Raw genomic sequence first — 18025 nt, 5'->3', positions numbered from 1 at the left:
ACTGTGATCCTCAAGACAGTGTGATAGTGACACAGAAACAGACTCATGGATCAAAGGAACAGAATAGATAACCCAGAAATGAACTACCACCTCCATGGTCAACGAGTCTTATAGAAAGCAGGAAAGAATACCCAATGGAAAAAAGATGATCTCTTTATAAAATAGTGCTGGGAAAATAGGACAGTCACATGTAGAATAATGAAACTCGGCCATTTTCTTACACCACACACAAGATAAAGTAGATGACACACTTAATATGAGGCATGACGCCTCCAAAATACTAGAGTAGATCCAAAGGAGCAAGGTGTTTGACCTGAGCCTCAGCAAAATCTTGTTTGATGTGTCTCCAAAGGAAAGGGAAACAAAAGGAAAAATGAAATATTAGGATTTCATCAAGATAAAAAGCTTCATCACAGCAAAGGAAATAGCCAAAGAAATCAAAAGTCTATCTAGGGAAAGAAGAAGATATTTGCATTGGACGTATCAGATGAAGGGCTAGTATCCAAGACCTAAAGTTACTTATTAAACTCAACACTGAAGAAACAAAAGATTCAGACAGAAATGAGCAAAAAACATAAACTGGTATTTTGCCTTATAAGTAGGGATCTCTTGCTTCTCCTTGCTTTAAGGATTTTCTCTTTATCTTTGGAATTTGCAAGTTTCACTATTACATGTCAAGGTGTTGAAAGGTTTTTATTGATTTTTTTTTTGGGGGGGGACTCTCTATCTTCTGGACCTGAATATCACTTTCCCTCCCTAAATTAAGGAAGTTCTTAGGTATGATTTTTTCAATTATGCTTTCTGGCCCTTTGGCCCTCTCAGTGCTCACTGGGACCCCAATTATACATAGATTTTTCCTGCTGAGAGTGTCATTTATTTCCTTTAACCTTTCCTTGTGGTCTTTTTTTGTTCTTTTCTCCTCAGCTTCCCTCCTTGCCATCAACTGTCTTGTATGTCACTCACTCTTTCTTCTACCTCATTAACCATCATTGTTAGGATCTCCAGTTTGGATTGCATGTCATTTAATGGGCTTTTAATTTCGGCCTGATTAGATCTAACTTCTGCAGTCATGAAGTCTCTTGAATCTTTTATGCTTGTTTTTCCAGAGCCACCAGTAGCTTTATAATTGTGCTTCTGAATTGGCTTTTGACACCGAATTGTAATCCCAATTCTGTAAACCTTTGGCAGCAAGTACTGTCTCTGATACTTTCTTCATGGTGAGTACTTACTTCTAGTCACTTTGCTCTGTGGAGAGTGGCTGTATGCATGGGCTAACTCAAGATTATCAATAATGACCCAAGTAAATTTCATCCTAGATAATTCTGACATGGTCAGAGACCAGAACAAGAAAACAAAGATCAGAACCAAATAAAATAAATGGACCACCAAAGTGAAAAAAAAATTTAATTTTTTTATTTTAAATATTTTATTTATTTATTCATGAGAGATACAGAGAGAGCGAGAGAGACAGAGAGAGACAGATAGAGAGAGGCAGAGACACAGTCAGAGGGAGAAGCAGGCTCCATGCAGGGAGCAGGATGTGGAACTCGACCCAGGTCTCTAGGATCACGCCCTGGGTGGAAGGTGGTGCCAAACTGCTGGGCCACCTGGGCTGCCCATGAAAAACAAATTTTAAAACAAAGTAGTAAAAAATAAAAGTCCAAGAATCCCAAAGAAGAAAAAAAAAAGAAAAGAGAAAAAAGGAAGAGACAAAAGGCAAAGTAAAGAGAAAAAAAAAAGGGTAGAAAAAAGGGGTGTGGATTTGAGAGATAGTGGTGGTAGCGAAGTTGTAGTGGAGGGAGAATGTAGTCTACCTGAGGGGTCCTAGTGGGTGATCCAAATCCTCCAGTGCTGGAGTCGCAGAGTGAGTGTCCCTGGATCAGATTTGATGAAAAGACTGTGTACTGAGGGCTCCATTCCTGAAAAAAAAAAAGAGTGTACTCATAGGATCTGGACATGGATCCCCCATACACAGGTTCACTACCTCAACCCCACCTACTCATCCCCATTCTGCAGGGCTCTGTGACCCCCAAATGACACAGAGCATTGATGAAGATTGAAATATCTTCAAATCCACCTCCTCACAGTTGAGAAGGCAAGCACCGGGTTTAGGGCAATGGCTTATTTTACCAGTCTGGGCATCCTGTGCTCCTCACCCCTGCTGCTGAACATCCCTTCCTGTGAGTGCCCATGTATGGGGCTCCCTCTGGGTAGGAGATTCCTGCCCCATCCTGAGGTGGCTTTCTCCACAGGGGATCTGTGCCAGGTGACCCTGTAGGAGTCTGGACCTGGTCTGAGGAAACCCAGGCAGCTGCTGACTCACATGTTCCTTCTCTGCGTTCTCACTGATCATGTCAATGTGGGTATCACATGGGTCCATCAGCCCCATGTGCAAACCAACATATGGTGGGAAGATGCTAAATATTAGAACCCATTTTTGAAGTGCACCAAGATGTATAGAAAGTCAAACACCTAAAGGTAAATGTTCATGTTTCACACCAGAAGCACATCTATTCAATGTGATGAACAACCAGACTGAAGAGATACAGCACAGTCTCTGTCATGAAATCTAAAAATCGAGTTTGAGCATGAGAAGAGAATCATATGACTCCACTCATGTGGAATTTAACAAACAAAACAGATGAACATAGAGGAAGGGAAGGAAAACAGATGAAATCACAGAGGGAGACAAAACATAAGAGACACTTAACGCTAGAAAACAAAGTGAAGTTTGCTGGTGAGGCGGGGGGATGGGTAACTTGGTGATGGCATTAAGGAGGACACCTGATGGGATAAGCAGTGGGTATATATACAACTGAGTAATCACTAAATTCTACCTCTGAATATAAAAATATAAAAAAACACATAATACTATACATGGTAATCAAATGTTTTTATGTACTGATGAAAGGGAAAAAATGATGAGAATAATGGATGGATGATATATTGATATAGATAGATGATATAGATAGATGATAGATAGATGATAGATTGATATAGATGGATATATAGATAGATACATGATTGATAGATAGATGATAGATGATAGATAGACAGATGATAGATAGATGATAGATAGATAGATAGATAGATAGATAGGTAGATAATAGATAGATAGATGGTAGTTATGATGCAGCAATCTTGCCATCACCAACAACATGCATAGGTCTAGAGGGTATTAAGCTAAGTGAATTAAGTCATTCAGAAAAACACAATACACCATATTATTTCACTGTTATGTGGATTTTAAAAACAAAATAAAACTGATCAAAGGGGAAAAATGAGAGAGAGAAGCAAAGCAAAACACAGACAACAAAGGGAACAACATGAGGGCTACCAAAGGGCTGGAGTTTGGGGAATAACAAATTAGATGGGAGTGAAGGAGAACATTACTCTGAGCAGCACAAGTGGTGTATGGAGGTATCGAATCACTACCTGTGTACCTGTAACTAATATCACACACTCTGTTAACTAACTGACATGAAAATAAAAACTATTTTCTTATATTTCTACATATTCTATTTTTTTTACATATTCTATTTTTATTTAAATTCAAGAAGCAAATACCACTTCCAAAGTTTCACAAGGAGCATTCAATGATTCATAAGATGCATAAACACCCAGTGCTCATCATATCACGTGCTCTCCTTAATGCCCATCACCCAGTCACCCCATCCCCCATTCACCTCCCTTCCAGAGATCCTCACTTTGTGGTTTGTGTCCTCTGATTGACTTATTCACTCAACATAATACCCTCCAGTTCCATCCACGTTGAAGCAAATGGTGGGTATTCATCATTTCTAATGGCTGAGGAATATTCCACTGTATATATAGAAAACATCTTCTTTATTCATTCATCTGTGGATGGACACCAAAGCTTCTTCCACAGTTTGGCTATTGTGGACATTGCTGCTATAAACATTGGGGTGCAGGTGTCCTGCACCTGTTATCCATGACGCTATTTTATTTTTTATTTTTTTTAAATTTCTTTTTATTGGATTTCAATTTGTCAACATAGAGCATAACACCCAGTGCTCATCCCATCAAGTTCCCACCTCAGTGCCCGTCACCCAGTCACTTTGACGCTATTTTAAAAGTTAATTCATGAGAACAAGACACATTGAGTATGTGAGAGGAGATGAGTGAGAGAAACAGGAGCTGTGTGACGGTATCCTCCCAGGATGTCTTGTGTCTGCAGGTGTCCAGGGTGAGGTGCAGCTGGTGAAGTCTGTGGGAGAACTGGTGAAGCCTGGGGTGTCCCTGAGACTCTCCTGTGAGTCCTCTCATTCACCTTTCATAGGACAGCATGCATTGGCTCCACCAGTCTCCCAGTAGTGGCTACAGTGGGTCATATCCATTAGCAGTAATGGAAGTAGCATGTACTATGCAGACGCTGTAAAGGGATGATTCACCATCTCCAGAAACAACACCAGGAACACGCTGTATCTGCAGATGAACACCCTGAGAGCTGAGAACACGGCCATGTATTGCTGTGCAAGGGACACAGTGAGGGGACCTCAGTGTGAGCCCAGACACAAATCTCCCTGTAGAAGAAGATCAAGACTGCCATTGGATGCCCACTACTCACCAGTTCTGTTTTCAAGCCCAGGAGCAGGTGCAGATGGAGGTTCTGAGCAGGTTTCCTGTCAGGATCTGGGGTTTTGTCTCCAAGGTGAGTCTCTCTGGACACAGTATTCTGTGTTTACCTATTCAGACTCAATCTTAGAAAGTGATGAAAACAACTATTTCAATGAGCCCAAAGACTATCACTTGAATTTACATCTTTCTGACCCAAAATATCAATGTATTACACATAACACCATGTGCATCATCTGAACTTTTTCAGGAATTGTAGTGGAACTCACAGTATCTTACTTAAACACCCAGCAAATGTGCAACCTTGCTAGAAGCATATAAAGTGCATAATGGATATGGGACTACAGAGACTTCAAGAATCTGAACACAAGAAAAAAGATCTCTGGTTGTGGTTACTTTCAGTAAATATGGTCAGAACTGCAATTTCTGTAACAGCCTGAGAGACAGAATGATTCCCTTAGGACCTGGTATGAATGTGGAATCTAGAGATCACACACAGACACACACACAGACACACACGACAAGTGTATAAAACTATTATCATCTTGACCATCCTGTTGTAGAGAGCAGGTCAGGCCTCTCAGCAAGTCATAAATGTTTGGATGGAGTCAAAGAAGGACAGTGGCTCAGGGTGCATGTTGTGGGTCATTGGTGGGGGTGGGGTCCTGTTCCAGGAGGGGATTGCATGGATTCAATGTCCCCTGGGTATCAAAGGATGGAGAACTTGTGGGTTACTGCTGGATTTCTCATGAGTAGGACAGGGGGAGGAGAGGGAGAATTGGAGATCAGGGAACTAGCGAGGCATAATCAAAGGATTGGCGTGATGATTAATTCTACTACACAAGTATGAAAACTGAGATAAGAAAAGAGACACATGATCATTCTGCTGAGAAAGGGCTCCTAATACGTGGAAAATCAGAAGAACAATAAGAGGGAAGAATCATAAACTATAAAATGATCATAAAAATAGACCAAGTCTTTATTCAGGATCTCAGGTGGAAGGTGTCATCTCCCCAAGGTCACCAGCTGGTTCTGAAGGTCATGTGTACAGTGTTTGCACGCAGTGACCAGAAGCTTCTACTGGATCCATGAGGATGCTCAGGGTGAAGAGCTGGATTGGAGGACCTTCCATCTGCAGGGAATAACTCATCGATCCTTCAGGTGCTATCAGCTCACTGTGTGTGACCCCTACCATCACCATGTTGGAACCTAACATTCATGTGATGGGAGGAGGCAGGGCCTCAGGGGAGCACTTAGAAGGTGCACCCTCATGATGGGATCAGTGGGAGTTTTCTCTGCTTGTTGGAGTTTGATATGTGTGTTCCTCCTGAGATTAGGGAACTTTTCAGTTCTTATTTGAACAAATATTTTCTGTTTCTTTATCCTCTTTCTTCATCTGTTTTGGCACCTATCATGTGAATATTATTATAACTTCATAATCACTGAGATCCCTACATCTAGCTTTTTGTCTTTACCTTTTTTCCCTCTTCTTTTCAGTAATTATTTTCTATAATTATATCGTATCTTATAAGACTCACTTACTCCCCTGATTCATCCACCATCATTACTATGGCCTCCACCTGGATTACATCTTGGTTATACTATCTATAATTTGGTCTTTTTAATTCTTCTTCATTTATCTAAGCAGAAAAGGAAATTCTGTTGTCTTATCTCCCTTTCCAAGCCTAGCTAGTATGCTTTCAATCATTTTTTAAAATTCTAAGTTAGGTATCTTCATCTATTGATGATGTCTTTTCTCTTGAGATTAGCATTCTATTCATTCTCGTCAGTAAATTTTTTCATTGTTCCTTTTTTCCCGATGAAGACATAAATAAAGGGGAAAAGAAAAGAAAAATGTAAAAAAAGAAGATCCCAGATTGTTTTGTTATGCCTTTTGAAGGATATATATAAAAAAAATAAAAATAAATTTAATTAAATTGGAATTAGAAAAAAATAAGTCTCTAAATTATATTTAGAAACATAAATATGAAATAGAAAAATTAAAAAGAAAAAATAAAAATAACTATGGAATGATTGGAATATAAATAATTCGAGAAACAATGGAGAGTAAAATTGGAAAGGAAGCTAGGTCCTACCTCCCCTAGCGCTGACTTCTCGCAGCATTCTCTGACCACAAGACTTGCTGACCTGGAATTGCTGGTGCTGATCCCCTGGGGAGACCCTGCTATCCTCACTCTCAGGGATCCTGCCTTACTGGACATGCACATCTAGGGGGCAGGGGGCGGGTTCAGGGTGGGTAGCTCTGGGCTCTAGTAGGTTGCACTCTTCTGCTCCCTGATCGGCTGATGAAGGGTGACCATGGTCCCTTACCTTTAGCCTCAGTGTGAATATTCTCCCCCCTCACGCTTCAGGGAGCCCTGACAGAAGAGCCATCAACCCCATTCTGTCTTCCCTTTCCATCTGAACTCCATGTTCACCCTGCCTATGCCTGAGCTGGTTTATCTCAGGCACATGAGTGAGTGTCCAAGCCTCAATATGAAGGAATCGCCTGGTGTGGACTGGGGATGTTCTTCTGAGGGAGAGTCTCACAGTGTTCTTATCTTCTGCCTGCAGGTCTCAGGATATAGGTCACAGGACCACACAGGGTACAGTTTATGGAAACACACAGCACAATGCCTGCACTCAGACCCACGGTTCACCCCCTCTCGAGGTTCCTGTGCCTCTTAACCATCCCTCACATAGTGCCATATGTTCTTCTTAGGACTCAGGGTGCCTCATACCTGGAAATATCCCCACTTTGCTATTGAGCACCATCATGCCAAGCTTGTCCCCAGGTGCACACTTCTAAAAGTTCACACATTCCTCTCTGGTCCTTATAAACCTTCACAATAGCTTCTGGAAGCAACCCTCCTCCATGCTGTCATCCTCAGCTTTATAACTCCCTGCAGAAGAAGATCGGGACTTTAGGAGGTATATACTACTCACCTATATTTCTGACTTGAAGTCCCAGAAGCAGGTGCAGATGGAGGTTATGGACAGGTTTCCTTTCAGGGTCTGAGGCTTCCTCTCCATGGAGCAGTTTCCCCCAAGGAGCCTCTCTGAACACAGGGTTCTATGCTTACGTATGCATTTTATAACTTAGAAACATAGATATCATATGAAGACACATCACATAAACTTGCAGAAAACCAAGTAAATTACATTAAATGACTCCTGTATTTAAAAATGAATGAATTACAAGTATCCCGCTGCTTATCCAGAGAAGCTTTGGAGGAGCCACTGCTGCACTCACTGTGCATCACAGAACAACTCAGCTCAATGAACAAGCTTACTTAGAAGTGGCATAAACTGCATGTTGAGCATTAGGCTACAGAGGCACCAACAATCCATGCAACAGAATAAAAGCCACTGGAGGTCACTATCTTGGACCATGCTCACAGCATCAATATCGGTGACAGCCTGGAAAACCAGTGGAGCCCCCACCACGAAGTGTGTGGATGTCTTGCCTGAAAAACACAGACACAGACACAGACACACATGGAAACGCACACGCACATGCACTCGCACACACTGAAGAGTATAAAAACTTTGATGAGCTTCACCTAATTTCTCTGCAGCCAAGTAGCTCCATACACAGAAGTAGACAGCAGTACAGGTCTCCGTCAAGACACAAGAAAAATATGAAATCAACAACCTAAACTAACACATAAGAAGTTGGAAAAGGGACAACTGAAACCCAGTACACTGGAAGGAAGGAAATGACAAATATTACAGCAGAAATAAATGATATAAAAACTTCAAAAGAAGAGACCAAAGAGACTACAATCTAGTTGTTTTGGAGAAAAAGAACAATAAAATTGAGAACCCTGACCTAGATATATCTAAAAGAAAAGAAAGAGCTCAAATATATAATATAGAAGTCTATGTGGTCCATTACATCATTGAAAGTCTATGTTTCCTTGTTGATATAATGTGTTAAATTAAATAATGTGTTTGATGCTATGTATGTGTTTGGAAATTCTCTATTTTTTTTTACTATGGAAAAAGTGTTTCCTTAGGCTTGAGATTAATGGGTTTATATAATTATCTGCTTCCATGTTAGGGGCATACATATTTACAATTGTTACGGCTTTGTGTTGGATAGACATTTCTATTAGGATGTTGTGTCCCTCTTCATCTTTTATTTCAGTCTTTGGATTGAAGCCAGTTTTCTAATGCAAGAATGGCTAGTCCAGTGTTCTTTCATGTCCTTTAGCAATAAATCATTATCCACACCCTCAATTTCAATCTGGTGGTAAATCACAGTCTAAAAACCATCTCCTGAAAGCAGCAAAAGATGGCTCTAGTGCACTAAGGTCAGGAACATGACAGGAATGTACACTGTGAACAATGTTCTTCAACATACCCTGAAACTTGAAGACTCAGCATTTGAACAATAAGAATAAATAAAAGTTCTCCCAAATAAGGTAAAAAGACAAATATTCACTCTCCAAAGGTAACATGCTACTCCACATAGAAAACTCAAACGACTCCAGGAAGAATCCTAGATAGGAGACAGCAATTCAGCAAATAAGAGGATATAAAACCAATGTACAAAAATCAGGTACATTTCTATACACTAACAATGACACATATGAAAGAGAAACTTAGGTATCCATATCATTTACATTTTCACCAAAATGATACTGCTACTACTACTACTACTACTACTACTACTACTACTACTACTACAAATGAAACAATAACAATAAGATATCCAGGAATTAACTTAGAAAATAATAAAGAATCTATACTCTGAGAACCCCAGAACACTTAAGATATAGTTGAAGCCACAAAGAAAATAAAAATCATTCCTTGCTGTGTGCTTAGGAGAAAAATAATGTTTAAATGTCTATGCGAACTGATAAGAACAGATACTACACTTGGTCTTAGCCAAAAGGAAATACAAATTAAAACCACAGTGAGATCCCACCTCACACCAGTGAGAATGGTGAAAATAAACAAGACAGGACACAACACGTGTTGGAGAGGATGTGGAGAAAGGGGAACCCTCCTGCACTGTTGGTGGGAATGTGAACTAGTGCAGCCACTCTCTAAAACTGTGTGGAGGTTCCTCAAAGAGTTAAAATAGAACTGCCTTAGAACCCAGTAATTGCCATGCTGGGAATTTACCCCAAAGATACAGATGCACTGAAAACCCGGACACCTGGACCCTGATGTTTATAGCAGCAATGTTTACAATAGCCAAGCTGTGGAGGGAGCCTCGGGGTCTATAGAAAGATGATGGATAAAGAAGATGTGGTCTATGTATACAATGGAATATTACTCAGCCATTAGAAACGACAAATAGCCACCATTTACTTCAACATGGGTGGAACTGGAGGATAGAATTTTGAGTGAAGTAAGTCAGTCAGAGAAGGACAAACATTACATGGTTTCATTCATTCGGGGAATATAATAAATAGTGAAAAGGAATAAGGGGGAAAGGAGTGAAAATGAGTGGGAAAATTAGAGGGTGATAGAACATGACAGACTCTTAAGTCTGGGAAACAAACAAGAGGTAGTGGAAGGGGAGGTGGGCAGGGGCCAGTCACCCTGCATGGGAGTTAGCAAGTGTAAGAAAATACTAGACAGTTTTGAGAATTTAAAAGTGAAAGTACCCAAAATATAAAATCATGAACAAATGAGGAGAAATAACAAGGAACACCAAAGAATTACAAGGAAGTATAAGAAGAGATTATGAGCAGTTATAAGCCAATGTACTGGGTGATCTGGGGAAACGGATGCAATCCTAGGAACATAAATACAACCAAAACAGAAACAGAAATGAAGGGACAAGCTGCACAGAACAATTACCTGGAAATAAGAATCAATCATACTTAAAAGTCTCCCAAAAACAAGATGATATGTGCAGATGGTTCACCAGGGAAATTCCACAAGAACAATCAACATCTATTCTTCTAAAACTATTCCAAATAATGGAAATTAAAGGAAAACTGCCAGACTCATTCTGTGATGTCAGTATTACCTTGACCCCCAAAAAAATCCCAGTAAGTAGGAGAATTACAGAACAATATCATTGATGAGTCTGGATGCAAATTTCTCACCAAGATCTTAACCAGCAGGATCAACTGCATATTAATAAGCTTATTCACGAAAAACAAAAGGGCGTAATTCCTGGGCTGCAAGCATGATTCAGTATGTGTAATCTATCAATGTGATAATCACCTTAATAAAAGAAAGAATCAGTGCCACTTTATTCTCTCAATTGATGCCCAAAAATAATTTGACAAAAGACAATATTCTTTCTTGATAAAAACCTTTTCCTGTGTACGGATAGGGGTATATGTCCAAATTCATAAAAGCCATCTACAGAGGATACACAAAGAATGTCATCCCCAACATGGAAAAACTAAGAGTTTTCTCGTAAGGTCAGGATCACTACAGGAATGCGCACTGTCACCACTGTTATACAACATAAAACTAGACGTCTTGCCTGAGCAATCAGACAAAAAAAATGGAAAAGTCACACAAATCAGCAAAGAAAAAATCAAACTTTCACTCTTCATAGACAACAAGATATTTGAAGGACAAACCCCAAAGACTCTATCAAAAAATTGCTGGAACTAATACAGGAATTCAGCAAAACCTGAACACACAAAATCAATACAAGGAGTCAGTGGCATTTCTATATACTACAAATGAAAGAGAAGAAAGAGAAATCAAGAAAGGGGAATCAAGATTATTAATCATAAACAAACTATCCCATTTACAATTGCATCAGAAACGTCAGACAATGAGGAATAATCCTAACCAAAGACGGAAAGGACCTATAGTCTAAAAATTCTAAAATACGCATGAAATACATTAAATAAGACACAAATATGTAGAAAACATTCCCTTCTCATGGATTGGGAGAATAAATATTGATATAATGTCTATGCTACCAACAGCAGTCTATGCACTCAATACAAACATAATAAATGAAAAGAAGTTAGTATTTTTATAATATAAAACAGTATCATTTATAGCTTAACAGTCATGTATTGTTATCCAGCAAAAAAAAGTCCAATGGAGAATTAAGTTATCTTCACACCTGTCAATGGGGGAGGCTATTTTTGTTAAGACTGTCAGAATTTACTAACCGCAGTTATGGCATAGAGTGCAAAGAGTGCAGTAACCTCCTTATTATGGTAATTAATTGTTCTCTTCTGAAGATCTGTGTTGTCTAATTGAACAACAGTAATTCAAGTAGAGTGTCTCAGAAAAAAACCACTTGGACTCCCGCTCTGGAGTCTAGCTGGCGGCTCTGAGCCCTGCCAGTGGCCCCGACTCGGCCTGCCTTGGCATCCCCTGAGAGGCCTGAATTCTGCTCGCAGCTTCATTACCACTGGGCTGGAAACATCCTTGGGTTGAGTGTTTTGTTTGGGAGTTATTTCACGAAGGACTTTTGAACAGTAGTGTCCCAATGAAGTACTAGATATTATTTATGTAAGAATGAGCTTTTTTTTTTTTTTAAACAATCTCCTTTCAAAATTTCTAACTACTTTGTAATTGCACGACTTAACCTGGTGATAAAAGCAGTTATTAAAAGTCTACTTTTTCAAAAAAAAAAAAAACATAGTCACCATCAAAATCCTAGAAGAGAACACAGGCAACACCCTTTTTGAACTCAGCCACAGTAACTTCTTGCAAGATACATCCACGAAGGCAAAAGAAACAAAAGCAAAAATGAACTATTGGAACTTCATCAAGATAAGAAGCTTTTGCACAGCAAAGGATACAGTCAAAAAAACGAAAAGACAACCTACAGAATGGGAGAAGATATTTGCAAATGATGCATCAGATAAATGGCTGTTTCCAAGATCTATAAAGAACTTATTAAACTCAGCAACAAAGAAACAAACAATCCAATCATGAAATGGGCAAAACACATGAAGAGAAATCTCAGAGGAAGACATAGACATGGCCAACACGCACATGAGAATACATTCTGCATCACTTGCCATCAGGGAAATACAAATCCAAAACACAATGAGATCCCAACTCACACCAGTGAGAATGGGGAAAATTAACAAGGTAGGAAACCACAAATGTTGGAGAGGATGCGGAGAAAAGGGAACCCTCTTACACTGTTGGTGGGAATGTGAACTGGTGCAGCCACTCTGGAAAACTGTGTGGAGGTTCCTCAAAGAGTTAAAAATAGACCTGCCCTATGACCCAGCAATTGCACTGTTGGGGATTTACCCCAAAGATTCAGATGCGATGAAATGCTGGGACATCTGCACTCCAATGTTTATAGCAGCAATGTCCACAATAGCCAAACTGCGGAGGGAGCCTCGGTGTCCATCGAAAGATGAATGGATAAAGAAGATGTGGTTTATGTATACAATGGAATATTACTCAGCCATTAGAAATGACAAATACCCATCATTTGCTTCGATGTGGATGGAACTGGAGGGTATTATGCTGAGTGAAGTAAGTCAATCGGAGAAGGACATCAGTGTATGTTCTCATTCATTTGAGGAATATGGATAATAGTGAAAGGGAATATAAGGAAAGGGAGAAGAAATGTGTGGGACATATCAGAAAGGGAGACAGAACATAAAGACTCCTAACTCTGGGAAACAAACTCGGGGTGATGGAAGGGAGGAGGGTGGGGGGTGAGGGTGAATGGGTGACGGGCACTGAAGGGGGCACTTGACAGGATGAGCACTGGGTGTTATTCTGTATGTTGTCAAATTGAACACCAGTAAAAAAATAAATTTATTATTATAAAAAAAAAACAAAACACCACCAACATTTTTCTAGGAAATGGAAAAAAACAATCCTAAAACTTGTAAATAAAAATAAAAGATTCTGACTTGGCAAAAGAATGTTGAAAAAAACCAAAGCAGAATCACAATTGGGGATTTCAAAATTGTGATCATTAAGACAGTATAATAGTGGCAGTAAAACATGCACATAGGTCAATGGAATAGAATAGAGAACCCAGAAGTAGTCACACAGCTCTGTGGTCAACTTATCCTCATCAAAATACAAAAGACTATTGACTGGAAAAAGGACAATCTCTTGAACAAGTGGTGTTGGGAAGATGGACAGCTGCAAGTAGAAGAATGAACCTGGGCCACATTCTTAGACTCCACACAAAGATAAACTCATAGTAGATGGAAGACCTAAATGTGAGGCAGGAAACCAACAAAATCCAAGAGATTTTGTGACCTCATTTGCAACAGTTCTTGGTACTCGACTCAACCAAAGGGAAGGAAAACAAAATCAGAAATGAATTCTATGGACTACATTAAGGAAGGAGTTGTCGTACAGCTATGGAGACACTCAACATAATTAAAAGGAAACCTAATGAATGGGAAAAGATATGGCTGCTTTTGTAGCTGGAACATCTGTTTTTGGCTCAGAGCATAATCCCAGGGCTCTGGGATTGAGACCAGCATGACTCCTTGTGGGGAACTCACTTCTCCTGCCTATGTCTCTGCATCTCTGTGTAATGAATAGATAAATAAAATCATCCAAAAGAATGGGAGAAGATATTTGCAAATCTATCTTCAGATTAAGGCTTGTTTCCTATATCGACAAATAAATTATCAAGGTAAACAAACACAAGGGGAAAAGTTAAGTCAGAAATGTGCAGAAGACATGAAGAGACACCCTGTCCTGAGATGAGTTGCTGACTCTCACCTTATATGAGGTAGGTCATCCACATGCAAAATGAAATTTATTGTCTCCTCTAGGTCTGCCTTATATCAACTGCATGATTAAACCAGACAATGGATCATAAAGACAAGAGAGAAATATTTTCTGCCCCAGCCTGGAGGACCTACCAGAAAACCTGGGAAGAAAACTACATAAATAAAAAGAAAAATTGGTAAACTGGAAAGAAAGTAATTTTTTTGCCTATGACAATGTCATAAGAGAGTCAGTGAGTAAAAACCTCACATAAAATATGGAAGAAATAAATTAGAGCTTAGGAAAAATCAGGATATAAAATGACCAAATAAAATTAAAATATGCTCTACACACTGACAACAAATTACCAACACAAAATTAACAAAATAATCCACTGTAACTGGTTTCAAAAATAAATAGGATTAAAATTTACTAAGGAGATAAAATATTCTGTGGAAAATTATCTATATTGATAAGAGTCTTTTGAAAATGCACCCAGAAATGAAAATAACTCCGCTGACACGTTAGAAATTTGTATAGTCATAGTGCCAGCTACACAAATTTCTATAGAATTCTGAAGCAACACTTGTGGTGAATTTAAAGACTCGAATGTAAGTCTGGAGCTGGTTATATAGTCAGAGGACATGCAAATAAGGTCCTCCCTCCACTGATTAAACAGGCCAGCCCCAACCCTGCAGCTGGGAGAGGAGCCCCAGCCCCAGGATCCCCAGGTGACCCTCTTCAGGGATCAGGACAGAACACAGGAAACTCACCATGGAGTCTGTGCTCAGCTGGGTTTTCATTGTCGCTTCTTTAAAAGGTAATTCATGGCGAAGAAGATACCATGAGTCTGGGAGTGGAGGTGGGTGAGAGAAACAGGGGATGTGGGACAGTTTCCTGACCAGGATGTCTTGTGTCTGCAGGTGTCCAGGGTGAGGTGCAGCTGGTGGAGACTGGGGGAGACCTGGTGAAGCCTGAGGCGTCCCTGAGACTCTCCTGTGTGGCCTCTGGATTCACCTTCAGTAGCTCCTACATGAACTGGGTCCGCCAGGCTCCAATGAAGGGGCTGCAGTGGGTCGCAGGTATTAGCAATGATGGAAGGAGCACATACTACGCGGACGCTGTAAAAGGCCGATTCACCATCTCCAGAGACAACGCCAAGAACACGGTGTATCTGCAGATGAACAGCCTGAGAGCCGAGGACACGGCCGTGTATTACTGTGTGAGGGACACAGTGAGGTTAATTCATTGTGAACCCAGACACAAACTTCCCTGTAGAAGGGGATCAGGACCACCAGGTGGTGCACACTCCCCACAATTTTTGTCTTGAAGGCCCAGGGGCAGTTTCAGATGGAGGTTCTGGTCAGGTTTCCTGTCAGGGATGGGGCATCCTCTCCAACGTGCAGTTTCCCCTGGGGAGCTCCTCTGAACACTTGATTATGTGTTTACCTATTCAGTCTCTTTCTTAGAGACTTAGAATTCAACTATAGCACTTGCACTTACCTGTGCATAACTTTTCCTGACCCTAAATTTTAACCAATTACAAATAACTCCATTCACATCATCTGAACCTTTTAATGAGTCCTAGTGGAGATCACTGTGGATCACAGGACCCCAAGCTAACATGCTGTCTTGCACATCACAGTATAGTGGAAACCCCAATCAACACAAGAGAAAAGAGACATTCTACAAAAATGGTAATCACAGCTGGGAGTGAGAGATTCCCAGCATGATATGGAAGGGAAGTGGACTCAGAGGTCATTCACACACACACACACACACACACACACACACACACACACACACGAGAATCACAAGAGTATAACCATTCATCACCTTCACCTTCATGACTGATGAGAGCCAGGCAGGTCTCTCATAAGGTCATAAATGCCTGGATAGTGCCAGGGAAGGAAACTGGCTCTGGGTGTGTGTTGTGGGTCAGTGGTGGGGATGAGATGCTGCTCCAGGAGGGGCTTGTGTGGAGTTAGTGTCCCAACTGCATCAAAAAAGGGAACCCCTGAGTTATTATTTGATTTCTTATCCTTTGGGTGGAGTAGAAGAATGAGGAAGGAATGTCAGGGAGCTAGCAGGCAATAAAGACTGGACATGGTATGAGGAATCATTTCACTAAACAAGCGTCAAACTGGAAGGACAGAAGAGAAACATGGTCATTCTCAGTAGACAGATGTCTGAAGCATAGGGAAAGGAGATGAATAATATATGGAAGCAGCACGAAACTTTAAATAATAATACAAATAGGCCAAGATCCTACCCGGGTCTCAGATGGAAGCTGTCCTCTCCCCAAGGTCACAATCTGGTTCTGAAGGTCATGTATACACCATGTGCTCAGAGACCAGAAGGTTCTACTGGATCAATGAGGAACCTCAGGGTGAGGAGCTGGATTGGAGGACCTTCCACCTGCAGGGAATAACTCATCGATCCTTCTGGTGCTGATGTCAGGTCACTGTGTGTGACCTCTACCATGCCCATGTTGGAACCTAACGCCCATGAGATGGGGAAGGAGGTGGAGCCTTAGGGGAACATTTAGGTAAGGAGGTGCAGCCTCATGATAGGATCAGGGCCCTTATAAACCAGGACTGGGAAAGCTCCCTGCACCCTGGCCCCATGTGAGGTGATGGGGAAAGGATGGGGTAGGACGGGGGCACTCTCCAGAGACCACATCTGTGTGCACTTGGACCTCAGACGTCCCAGATTCCATACCTGTGAAGAGGAGTGTCTGTTGTTTGATCCTCCCAGTCCATGTATGATGTTCCAGGAATGTGGACAGGTGAAAGTCCATTTTTTTCTTTGTTTAAATTGAATTTACCAATATTTACTACACACTCAGTGCTCATCATATCACGTCCCCTCCTTAACTCCCATCACCCAGTTCCCCCATCCCCCAACCACTCTCTTCCAAAGACCCTCAGTATTTTTCCCTCCGGAGTTAACTGTCTCTCATGATTTGTCTTCCTCTGTAATATTACCCCACTAAGTTTCACTCCTCCGTTATGGTCTCTTTCAATATTTCCTATATTCCACATATGGGTGAGACCATATCATTGCCTCTCTGTGATTAATTTATCTCAGTATAATAGCTCCACTTCCATCCAAGTTGAAGGAAATGTTATTTCATGTTATTCATCCTTTCTGACAGCTGTGTAATATCCCATTGTATATATAAACCACATATATAGTATCTTTTTATAGGAGTTCGATTGGCCAACATATAACAGCCAGTACTCATTCTTTCAATTGCCCCCCTCAGCTCCTGTCATCCAGGTACCCCAACCCACCAACCTTCTTCCCTTCCACTACTCATTGTTTTCTTCCCCAATAGGTAGGAGTTTCTCATGTACTGTTACTGTCTCTGATGATTCCCACTCATCCTATCTCCTTTCCCCTTTATTACCTTGCACTATTTTTATGTACTTTGTATGTGTGAAACTATATAATGCTTGTCCTTCTCTAAATCACTTACTTAACTCAGCATAATACCCTCCAGTTCCATCCACATTGAAGCAAATGGTGGATATTCGTCTTTTCTAATGACCGAGTAATGTCCTATTGTATATATAAACCACATCTTCTCTATGCATTCATCTGTCGATGGACACCGAGGCTCCTTCCACATCTTCTTTATCACTCTTCTGTAGAAGGGCATCATGATTCCTTCCACAGTTTGGCTATTCTGGACATTGTTGCTGTGAAGATTGGGGTGCAGGGGTCCCTTAATTACATTAAATTTGCGTCTTTGGGGTAAATAACATGTAGTGGAATGCCT

General features: G+C 40.6%; 1 gene segment (V, D, J or C); it reads left to right on the top strand.

Annotated features, from left to right (window-relative positions):
• Positions 1 to 14961: 14961 nt before the first annotated feature.
• Positions 14962 to 15571, top strand: LOC140599264 (immunoglobulin heavy variable 3-23-like). The segment is given in 2 exon segments: positions 14962 to 15061; positions 15165 to 15571. Coding segments are annotated over 2 exon segments (453 nt in total).
• The last annotated feature ends 2454 nt before the right edge of the window (positions 15572 to 18025 follow it).

This window comes from Vulpes vulpes, chromosome 6 (assembly GCF_048418805.1).
Source record: "Vulpes vulpes isolate BD-2025 chromosome 6, VulVul3, whole genome shotgun sequence".
In the NCBI taxonomy this organism is placed as follows: Eukaryota; Metazoa; Chordata; class Mammalia; order Carnivora; family Canidae; genus Vulpes; species Vulpes vulpes.
Note: the sequence above shows the minus strand (reverse complement) of the source record. Positions and strands in the feature narration are given on the sequence as shown.